The sequence below is a fragment of the Pseudophryne corroboree genome, chromosome 6 (assembly GCF_028390025.1).
Source record: "Pseudophryne corroboree isolate aPseCor3 chromosome 6, aPseCor3.hap2, whole genome shotgun sequence".
NCBI lineage: Eukaryota > Metazoa > Chordata > Amphibia > Anura > Myobatrachidae > Pseudophryne > Pseudophryne corroboree.
Genome location: NC_086449.1, coordinates 53,140,834 through 53,152,961, shown reverse-complemented (window position 1 = coordinate 53,152,961; position 12,128 = coordinate 53,140,834). Strand labels below are relative to the sequence as shown.

At 46.7% G+C, this 12,128-nt stretch overlaps 1 protein-coding gene and 1 pseudogene across 1 annotated transcript; one reads left to right on the top strand and one right to left on the bottom strand.

Moving 5' to 3' along the window:
• Window positions 1–5,588: 5,588 nt before the first annotated feature.
• Window positions 5,589–7,464, top strand: LOC134936096 (gastrula zinc finger protein XlCGF17.1-like). The gene has a single exon (XM_063931009.1). It carries the CDS (start codon window positions 5,793–5,795, stop codon window positions 6,759–6,761), a length of 969 nt encoding a protein of 322 aa, XP_063787079.1. The 5' UTR covers window positions 5,589–5,792; the 3' UTR covers window positions 6,762–7,464.
• A 1,037-nt stretch (window positions 7,465–8,501) lies between these two features.
• LOC134937290 (5S ribosomal RNA) lies at window positions 8,502–8,620 on the bottom strand (annotated as a pseudogene).
• Between the last annotated feature and the right edge of the window lie 3,508 nt (window positions 8,621–12,128).

The window sequence follows — 12,128 nt, the reverse complement described above, 5'->3', positions numbered from 1 at the left end:
GATTCATGTGCTGGCGGGGAGCAGGATTCAAAGCGGGAGATGCTGCAGGCTGTGATTGGATGGAGACTACAGGAGGTGATTGGCCGAGGAAACAGCCAGTCACCTCCTGCATTCCGCTTAACACATGCAAACACCTATTCAGATGAGCGCGTCCTGTGGCACCCGCTCATCTTCTAAATGTGAGTCCCGGGCGGCTGTTTCTGGGTAAAATACGCGCCATAGCGCGTTTTTGCGATCACTGACAATAATGCACATGACACAATATGCACACACCGTAATGCCCCCTACACATTATGCCACACACCGTAATGCCCCCGACACATTATGCCACACACCGTAATGCCCCCGACACATTATGCCACACACCGTAATGCCTGTGACACATTATGACAGGAATCGCAATGCCCGTTATACATTATGCTACACACTGCAATGCCCCTGATACATTATAGCACATACAATGTATGTGACACAGTATGACACACACCACAATGATCCTGAGACATTATACCACATACCACAATGCCCGTGACATAGTATACAACACACCGTAATGCCAGATACATTATGACACACACTGCAATGTCCGTGATACATTATGCCACACACCGTAATGCCCATTACACATTAAGTTCTACAGTAAGGCTTCCAATTACTTTTAAATTACCTGCTCGTTGCCAGGGGTTTCATGCTCTTGGTTCCATGCACGGTGCCAGGATGTCATGCTCGTTGCCAGGGGTTTCATGCACTGGGTGTCATGCTCGTTGCTAGGGGGTAGTGTTTGTTGCTAGGGCTGTGCTCCCAGTGCCACATATGCTCCCAGTGCCAGATATTCCCCCACAGTGCCAGGTATATGCACCCAGTGCCAGATATTCCTCCACAGTGCCAGGTATATGCACCCAGTGCCAGATATTCCCCCACAGTGCCTGCTTCCCCCCCCAGTGCCAGGTATATGCCCCCCCAGTCCCGGGTATATGCCCCCCCAGTGCCGGGTATATGCCCCCCCAGTGCCAGGTATATTCCCCCAGTGCCAGGTATATGCCCCCACTGCCAGGTATATGCCCCCCCAGTGCCAGATATTCTCCCACAGTGCCAGATATCCCCCCCCCCAGTGCCAGGTATATGCCCCCAGTGCCAGGTACATGCCCCCCCAGTTCCAGTTATATGCCCCCGGTGCCAGATATTCCCCCCCCAGTGCCTGCTTCCCCCCCAGTGCCAGGTATATGCCCCCCCAGTGCCAGGTATATGCCCCCCCAGTGCCGGGTATATGCCCCCCCAGTGCCAGGTATATGCCCCCCCCAGTGCCGGGTATATGCCCCCAGTGCCAGGTACATGCCCCCAGTGCCAGATATTTCCCCCCAGTGCCTGCTTCCCCCCCAGTGCCAGGTATATGCCTCCAGTGCCGGGTATATGCCCCCCACCCAGTGCCATGTATATGCCCCCCCCCCAGTGCCAGGTATATGCCCCCCCCCAGTGCCAGGTATATGCTCCCCCCCAGTGCCAGGTACATGCCCCCCCCCCAGTGCCAGGTACATGCCCCCAGTGCCGGGTATATGCCCCCCCAGTGCGAGGTACATGCCCCCCCAGTGCCAGTTATATGCCCCCAGTGCCAGGTATATGCCCCCAGTGCCAGATATTCCCCCCCAGTGCCTGCTTCCCCCCCAGTGCCAGGTATATGCCCCCATTGCCAGGTACATGCCCCCAGTGCCGGGTATATGCCCCCCCAGTGCCAGGTACATGCCCCCAGTACCAGGTACATGCCCCCCCAGTGCCAGGTATATGCCCCCAGTGCCAGGAATATGCCCCCCCCAGTGCCAGGTATATGCCCCCAGTGCCAGGTACATGTCCCAGTGCCGGGTATATGCCCCCCCAGTGCCAGGTACATGCCCTCAGTGCCGGGTATATGTCCCCAGTGCCAGATCTGCCCCCCAGTGCCAGGTATATGTCCCAGTGCCTGCTCTTCCACCCCCCCCCCTATGTGTTGGAGGGACACGAGCGCATCGCGCGTCTCTCCTGTGTCCCTCCTGGCTCTCCCCCGGCTGGTCTAATAAAGGAAGTGCCGTTCGTGAGCCAATCAGAGCTCACGAACGGCACATGCTTCCTTAGACCAGCCGGGGGAGAGCCAGGAGGCCGGAGGGACACAGGAGAGACGCGCGATGCGCTCGTGTCCCTCCAACACATAGGGGGGGGGCTGGGGGAGCAGGCACCGCAGGGAGGGAGAGCCGGAGAGGAGATCGCAGATTGACATGCGGACACTCGTCCGCATGTCAATCTGTTCTAAATCAGTGGCGCCCCCGCAGCCCCTCGCCCCCAAGCCACCGCGAGGACTGCGGGGGCAGTAGTTACGCCACTGGGATTAGGGTGTGTGAGTGATAGAGGGATATGAGGTGTATGTGGGGGGACGGAGTGCTGGGTATATTGGAGCAGAGGGATATTTATTGTATGTGGGGAGACAGGGGGAATAGGGTATGTTGTGGGGTAGAGAGGTATGCAGTGTATGTGGTAAGACATGCCAAATAGGTTGTACAGGGATATGCGTTGTATGTAGGGGGGCAGGGGGAGTAGGGTGTGTATAGATGATATGGAGATAGAGGTTGGATATGGGGCGATAAGGGGCATATGTGGACTATGGGAGATTATGGGGATGTGTGGGGTTAACTGATAGGGTACTTGGTCAGAGGCCGAACTAGTGGTGGTGCAGCAAGTGCATTGCATTGAGATGTAAATTAGCGGCAAGGGAGGCCAGGGTGTTGATGGCAGCAATTTTGAATGCCATTGGCTGGGGCAGCAGCCATTGGTAGTGGCGGTAGGAAGCATTGGCTTGAGGGTGGTAGCGGGCATCGGCGGGACTCAGTGGACATTATGGTTACAGCGCCTCACCAGCCACTGACCTCACCGCACGCCACTGTTTCTAACCCCCACTCCTAAGGGGGAAAAAAACTGGGGGGAAAAATCCAGTATCTGCCTCCGCCATTGCCCCTCCGCCCGGCGTGAAATCCCGACTGTTGAGCCCAGGGTAAGGAGCAACCCCTCTGGCTATTAAGCCCGGAGAGCAGGGGCTCCGGCAGAATATTATGCCCGGGAAGGGATCAACCATGGGGGATGGGAGGACAAGGGGAGAGACCCTCCTGCGGCCCTAACCAGTCAGTGTCACCGTTGACCCGCATGCCGGAGTGTTCCCAGCCAAGTCCTCGGGCCAGGACTCTGCACGCGCCAGCGGCCCCGCTGTCCAGCATGCATTTCCTGCCTGTTAAGCCCAGGTGAAGGAGCACCCCCCTCCAACAATTAAGCCCGTTGAGCGGGGGTTCTGGCCAAATATTAAACCCAGGGAGGGACCAGCCACGGGGATGGAAGGACCAGTGGAGAAATTCCGCCACCACCTGACCCAGCCTGCAGTGGCGTTGATTTGATCTGCACGCCGACTGGAGTGTCCCCAGCCAAGTCCCCAGACTGGGACTTTAGATGCAACAGCTACGAGCAAGCTTACAGTGCGAGGGCACGGGATGCCCCATATGCCCACCCCTGCAGTCAGCCAAATTTTGACTGACCTGGTGGTGTTTGGTCATAATATCGGAGATGATAGCTCGGGCTCCACTGGCTCCTCATCTTTACACGTGCAACAAATGTCTAATCTTATAGTTTCTCTCTTATTGAGGAGTTCAATGGTGACAACACATCATCAGTAGGCCAAAATTAACCTGTCTTCACAATCGTCTCTCGAGGACAGTCGCACCAAGTGTGGAGGGTGGTGTCCAACATCTCTCCCTGACACCAAAGTGAGACAATGACCGCAAACTCCCCTCCTCCATCTTGGAGGGGGGACGGATAACCTCCCGCAACAGCCCACCATGATGATATTCAACCTTGGGCCATTATTAAGGGAACCGGCAACCCTCTGTACCCTGTGGTGATAGGCTGCAGGCAGTGTAGACAGAGGAGGTGACTCCCTCCAGTCACCATCACCACCCTGCAGGGCCTGTCCCACATTCCCACCGCCTAAGTGGGGAAAATGGTAGCTACCACCCCCCTCCAGAATGGAGAGGAGTATGGGCAGCCTCAATTGACAGCCTCATAGGCAAATGCAGGGAGGGCTTCTGGTTGCCCAGAAACCCCCTCCCTCTTGGCAAGTTAAATGCCACCACATCATGCAGTTTAAGGGACAGAGGAGAGCTGCTGCACATGCCCAATGGTAGCAGCTTCTTCTATATAGTTTGCTCTGTGTGTGGATCTGAGTCCTCAGTCAGCGCACTGGACCAGAGAGTAGCTACCAGGAAGATGTGACAGGAGCCTTAGCATGAGGTGGGAGACTGTGTGCTTAGAAAGGTGAGTAGTGGTTCTATTATTTTTGTGTATTTATTTACTATGGTATGTTTAACTTTTTCCTGACATCTTATTTAGATTATTTAAATGTATGAAACAGCCTATATTAGAGACCATATATAATCTTGAATATTAATACTGTATACCATACAGTATCCAGTGTATAAAAATACCAATATTTACATTAATGTCCAGAGTCGTTACCAGGCTCCACCGCACCCCCAGACTCCTGCACTAGCTCGAATGTTCCACACAGTGGGAGATTGTGGACTCCATTTGGAAACCCCTCTCTAGAAATCCTGCATTTGCCACTGAGCCCCCACCCATGCCGCTCGGCCACGAGCAAGCTTTGGGGAATCCGGCAGCCCTCTGGATCCTGCAGTGATGCGGGGGATGGCTACAGGCGGAGCGGTAGAGCGGCCGGTGGAGACGACACTATGTCAATGTGAATTGGGGGTACAGTGTTGCATAGTACAATGTACTACAATGTCAAGTAATGGAACCAGTGCACCACTATGGAGCACAGCAATAACTGAGGCACTGCTATGGTGCAGAAAACAAACTAGGGCACTATTAGGGGGGCATAACATTAACAACTGCTGCGGAGAGGATTTGGAACTGGAGGATTCTAAAGAGCCGTCCCCTAACCATGAATCCCGATGGGTGGAGACTCATTACTTTTCTTTTAGTATAACTTTCTTTAACTTTTCTGATCTTCCCTATTTCCTAGCACCAAACCTACCGACATCTCTTGTATAGACATTTCCTATTTATCCTTTATAAGATGGTGTCTCAGGTGACAATGAATCCTGATTCCTCTGCACACATCACACTGAGCTGAGAGACTGTGACATGGTCACATTACCCCCATTCCCATGGTGTGTGCAGGAAATGGCGTCATCCTGGTGCATCAGCTGACAGTAGGTGTGACAGGATTGGTAGCATGTGTTACCCATCTATAGTCAGTGCAGGGGGTGAGTAATGTATGATCTGCACATTCTGAGGTCAGAGGATGAGGATTATACAATTATCAAAGAAACCTTTATAACCCATGTGTGTATTATAGTAAGTATTGGTGCCTGCTGCCGGAGGGTAGAGGTCTCTGTGCTGCACATCTGACTGGAAATGGGGATAAAGCAATTTCACAACATAAATATAAAAACAATGATCAGTGACTTGGTGCAATTTGTTGTTGTATAGAAATATACATCATGTTCCTTATACAATATAATATTTCTACCATTAATGTAGTTACCCCAGTAACCTTTATGCTCTTACATAACTTTCTTTCAGGACAGCTGAGAAGGATTCCCTCTAACAGTAATAGAAGACATTGTGGAAAGGGACATTGTTCTCCGATCAAGCCAACTACAGACGCCATTTCTTCTTACACCTCTGGGGGATTCACAAAAGCTATTCTCATTATCTGGATAGAAAAACATTAAACCACTAATTTGTTTCTCATCTAATACATGATGAGTCACACAGGAGAGAAACCACATCTGTGTTCTGAGTGTGACAGAAGCTTTACATGTAAATCAAAGCTTCTTAGACATCAGAGGACTCACACAGGAGAGAAACCATTTACATGTTCTGAGTGTGACAGAAGGTTTACATGTAAATCACATCTTCTCATACATCAGAGGAGTCACACAGGAGAGAGACCATTTATATGTTCTGAATGCAGCAAGTGTTTTTCCCAGAAGGCAGAGCTTGTTAGACATCTGAGGATTCACACAGGAGAGAAACCATTTAAATGTTCTGAATGCAGCAAGTGTTTTTCCCATAAGGCAGATCTTGTTATACATCAGAGGATTCACACAGGAGAGAAACCATTTCAATGTTCTGAATGCAGCAAGTGTTTTTCCCAGAAGAAACATCTTGTTAGACATCAGAGGACTCACACAGGAGAGAAACCATTTAAATGTTCTGAATGCAGCAAGTGTTTTTCCCAGATGTCATATCTTGTTATACATCAGAGGAGTCACACAGGAGAGAAACCATTTATATGTTCTGAATGCAGCAACTGTTTTTCCAAGAAGGCAGATCTTGTTATACATGAGAGGCGTCACACAGGAGAGACACCATTTATATGTTCTGAATGCAGCAACTGTTTTTCCAAAAAGAGATATCTTATTAATCATCAGAGGATTCACACAGGAGAGAAACCATTTACATGTTCTGAATGCGGCAAGTGTTTTTCCCATAAGTCAGTGCTTATTATACATGAGAGGCGTCACAGAGGAGAGAAACCATTTATATGTTCTGAATGCAGCAAGTGTTTTTTCCAGAAGTCAGATCTTGTTATACATGAGAGGAGTCACACAGGAGAGAAACCATTTACATGTTCTGAATGCAGTAAGTGTTTTACTATGAAGAAAACACTTGTTAATCACATGCGGAGTCACTCTGAGGGCCTGAATGCAGCAAGTGTTTCATAAGTAAGGGAACATGTATCACTACAATATGCAATCAGGGACTCCAGTTTTGATTTTTGAACGTGGCAAGTGTTTTATTTAATTTTTGATAAAGACAGGAGAGGTCATGACATGTGGACTTACAGTAAGCTGGGAACACACTGAGTGATATGCAGCTTTGTTCCATCAGATCAGACAGCAAATCACTCAGAATGGAGCATATCGGGCAGTGTGTATTCCCAATACGTGCGCTCCCACAGTTGCTAGCGATATCGCTAGTGTCCTTGTTTATGCTAATGAAGGGCATAACACAGTTGTTCCGTCCTTCATAAACAACGCTGCAGTGTGTATGAGCAATCTGGACTGACGGGCATTTGTTCCGATGTCGTAATGAATGCCCATCATCCCAGTGTGTACCCAGCTTTAGAGGTATTTCCCCCTTGGCTCAGTCTCTCTGTTAGCAACCCTCCTAACTTCTAGTAAAGTGAAATTGGGGTCTGCTGCACTGAAGGTGGGTGCCCAAAAAAGGGTGTAGTGCCTCATGAAAAACAGAGAAGTTGGTGACACTGCGCTCTCTTAGTGACAACGGTAGCCTATATGGGGTATGCAGCTGGGGGCGTGGCTGTATTACATCAGCCCTCCTTTAGTGACAAGAACAAGAAAAAATTGCTTCCTGCGCTTATCCCGAAATAAGAAAGAATAAAGAGACTGAATAATACAAATGAAAGGGTTTTATTTTTTGATGTATTAAAAAAAACATTACTGGCATTAGCCTAGATAAATGGAGAAAACTGTACCAAATATTTATATTCTCCGTATAACTACAAGGGAGGAGCTATTCTAAAAGAATTTCTGGGGTATAATAAATAATGAAATAAGGGATCGCCTAGTACCGGTACACTTTGTGGACAACACAAAGATTTACACAACATATAACATATAAATGTGCACAATGAAGCACTAGAATGCGTCTTACTCTATCTGCAATAGTGTATTCAACAGTCTTTGTATGTTCCCAGTAGCAGGGGTTAAAAAATGAACTCTTTATATATCCCAATGAAAAGAGCTTGGTCCGTGTGTGCACTCTGTGTTATGGGGGTCATTCCGAGTTGTTCGCTCGGTAAAAATCTTCGCATCGCAACGATTTTCCGCTTAATGCGCAATGTCCGCACTGCAACTGCGCCAAGTAAATTTGCTATGCAGTTAGAATTTTTACTCACGCTTTTTTATCGTTCTGGCGATCGTAATGTGATTGTATATACAAAGAGAAAAAAAGTATGACACTAGTTTGGGCGCACTCTTGTTATTAATTTTTGATAATGATCAAATGAGATAAAGGCCTAAAGCTTGATATTGACGTCTAGGGCTAGTACTCTGCTATCCTTTTAAATAACCTCAAAACAGGATATATTCTGCATGAATAGCCATATTTATATAATGAAAAATGTGACTGGAAGGAACACCAATTTATGTTGCAAAATAATGTGTGAAATGTTCAGATCTTAATTATACCTGGATAATTGCATAATGGAAGGTAGCTACATCACAAACTGCCTCTGTCTGCCTGAGATCTGTACAAACTTTGTTTGTATTAATGCGGCCCGGATTAGGGTTGGATTAGTGGGTGGGAGAGCCCACACACTATGAAATGATTTTTAGTAACTTGCCACTGTCTTTAATAGGTAATTCATAGGAAGATTAGGAAAGTAGTTGGAATCAGTGAAGTAGTGATACTGCTGTTGGCGTTAATACCATAGGAGGATCTTTCTACTTCACCGGGTATTCCCTAGTAGTCACCCGTCTAGGTACTGACCCAGCCCACCTCCGTTTAGCTTCCAAGATCGGACGAGATTGGGCGTGAACGGAGGGGTATGGTCGTAGAGAGAAATTGCCCTATATCGCCAATGAGAGTGCACCGAAACGGAAGGATAGATTCCTTCTCGGGAGAGAATATTACGGAATTATAAAATGATTGAATAAATACCGATAGATAATTAGGTGTGAATCTGCTGTCCACGTTAGACTGGCAAGACGTGTACCCTAGGGGACTGGTCCGCCTGAATCGTGGATGAGAGTTCACGTAAAGAAGGAAAGTGGGAACGTAGTCAAGAATTTACACAGTCATAAAGGATAAATATTTGGAGTTCTTGATTTCCTTAGGATCACCTGTCTGATTTAAATTGAATATATAAATCTTGGTGATAGTGGACAGTATCATGCGGATATCACAAAAAGGAAGGAAATACCGAAGAATGTAATCAGAATATCCATGTATTGACACATTGATATATATCTTTAGTACTATTATGCTGGGTACTGGATTTGGTATGTTCCACACATCCTATAAAATAACTAGAAAAACTGGTCACAACTGACAGTGGCAAAGTTCTGAGTTATTAACTGTCTCCTTGGTAACGGGTCGTCAGGGGGACAGTACCCTCGAGTTGCTTTTAAAGCACTGTCTGGCGCAGACCACTGGTGGAACCGAATGATATAAGTCCCACAAATGTAATTGCCTGAAGCACGCAGAGATATTCGTGCTTAGTATGCATACATAAAAATATATATATGAACAGATATGCAATGCTCCTTCTCTAGGGGCATGAGATATAGCACCAGTGGTTCCTGAAGAATATACAATTATTGGCTAAAGCATGAGGGTTCAACCCAACTGTGACAGAGATTTTGTGTGGATTTACCTTGTGTGTGCCTGTTAACACAGCAGAAAGAGCCTGTAATCAGGCAGTACAAAACAATTATTTATTATTACCACCCAGAGAAAATAAATATTTTTGTTTGAAAAATCCTGTGACTTTTAAGTAGCCAACAGGTGGTGTGCCTGTTAATACAGCAGAAAAAACAAATTGTTTAAATGTGCACTCCTATAATAGGGTATAGCAGGTGGTGTGCCTGCTGAACAAGCACAGAAAAAAACACACTGTTGAAAAATTGTGCACACCTGTCAAAGGTTAATAGATATCTCTATTTATGATAACAGATAGGTAAAGGTACCCACAAAAAGATGAATAAAGTATTAAATATCACCCATTTGGATGTCAGACGTAAGAGGTGCCCCTTACAAAGCACACCTATCGTAGGGTATTAGAAATCACATATTATAATGACAAATGGACAAAAATGCCCTAAATGAGATATGAAAAAATATTATTGAATATCACCCATTCAGATGTCCGACATGAGAGGTGCCCCTTAGAAAAAACGCGTTTCACCCGGTAACGGGCTTGTTCACTTTCATTCTGAGCAGCTACTGGAAGTCAGTGGCCTGAGTTTTTAATGGAGCCTGTAATTAGCGTCAGCCAATGACTGTCTTGAGGGCGGGGTTAGCCTGGACAGGTAATTATTGGACGGCCTGCTTGTGGGGAGGACTGATAGTGATGGATTAGCCAGAGTGGGGCGGAAGTTGTACTCACCACTTCCGCCCTCACTGTGTGGCTATATTGTGGACAGGGAAGGTGCCCGTGGTTATAGGTCCGCTTATGTGGGCTGTGGGTGGAATGCAAGTTGCCCCTGTGAATACCTGCTGTCAGGTTAACTGTAATCATAAGAGGGCCGCATCGGCGGTGTCCGCTGGAAAGCGTGTGTGGGCGGAAGTCGTCACCTTCACTTCCGCCCATACTCGGCTCCAGCGGGTTGGTATGGTTACTGTGTTGATCACGTGTGGGGAACGTGATCGGCATGCGCGTTGGGAGAAGTGTATGGGCGGAGGTCATTACCTCCACTTCCGCCCAAACTATGGCTCGGCGGGTTGCTATGGTTACTGAGATTAGCTTGCAGGGTGAAAGGACGGACGATGTATTCCGCTAAGAGCGGAAAGGTCTGCTGTACTTAAAGCCTTATGGTTGGGTACACAGGAATGTTAAGATATGCATAGGTCAGTAAATAAAAATAATAAATAATGAGAAGTAATAAATAAATAAAGAACAGAAGCAGGGAGGGGGGGAGTGGTCAGGGTGCTCCACCCCCTTACCTGCTGGGCTGATTAGACATATTGTGTCTGGGTTTATTTTAGGTGAAATGGGGCAAATGATGGCGCTCATGATCGTTAGGTAGGAAGGGGGGATAAAATATCAAGTGTACTGCTGTAAATCTATGAAGAAAATAAATAAAAAAATACATATAAAAATATAAAAAATATATATAAAAATAAAAAAATAAAAAATAAAAAAAAATATAATAATAATATAATAATAATATAATAATATAAAAATATATAATGATGATAAGTATAAAAATGTGTGAAAAAATGTGGTAAGTTATAGAAGCAAGGGTGAATTTTGGATTTCACATACAAAATCTTAACAAACACCATAGATTTCCAGATAATTTGAAGAAAGAGGAAAGACAAGCATTGAAACAACTGAATACCTGGAAAGATGTGGTTATTAAACCATCCGATAAAGGTGGGAATATCGTTCTCTGGCCCACTGAGATGTATACCATTGAGGCACTCCGACAATTGAATCAGACGGCCTGTTACAAGAAACTTTCCCACAATCCGATTCCACAATTCATGAGAGAATACTCCCAACTGATCGATGAAGCAGCATCTACTGGAACAATCACCAAACAGGAACATAAATATCTGTCTATCACCAATCCCAGGATACCCACCTTCTACCTCCTTCCCAAGGTCCATAAAAACATCCAAAGACCACCTGGCAGACCAATTATGTCTGGGAATGGAGGGATGCTAGAACAACCAAGTAGGTTCCTCGACTTACATCTGCGGGAATACGTGTTACATTTGCCATCTTACCTACAAGACACCTCAGACCTGCTCCGTAAGATACAAGACATTAACTTTGAGGAGCACTTTCTACTGGCTACTCTGGACGTAGAAGCCCTGTATACGAGTATCGATCACCAAGTGGGTCTCGAGGCAGTTAGACATTTTCTGGATTTCAGAAAGGATGATGATTTCAACTCCTTATTATTTAATCTGATGAAATTCGTATTAGAGAAGAACCACTTCACCTTCCAGGATCGCTTTTACTTACAAGTCAGGGGTACCGCGATGGGCGCGGCCTGCGCACCAACGTATGCTAACTTATTCCTGGGCAGATGGGAACAGACTCACGTTTTCAATGAACAGAATGACAGATACACTGATCATGTACTAATTTGGCTCCGCTACATAGATGATATCTTCATCATCTGGGACGGCACAGAGGAACTCCTGCTGGCATTCATTCATCATCTTAATAACAATAACCTAAATATTAAACTAACTCATACGATCAGCAAAGACAAGGTTGCCTTCTTGGACCTACAGGTCTATAAGTCTCCCGAGGGCACCTTAGCCACAGAACTCTACAGAAAAGAAACCGCCACTAACAGCATTCTCCTCCAAACCAGCGCACACTTCCCTCC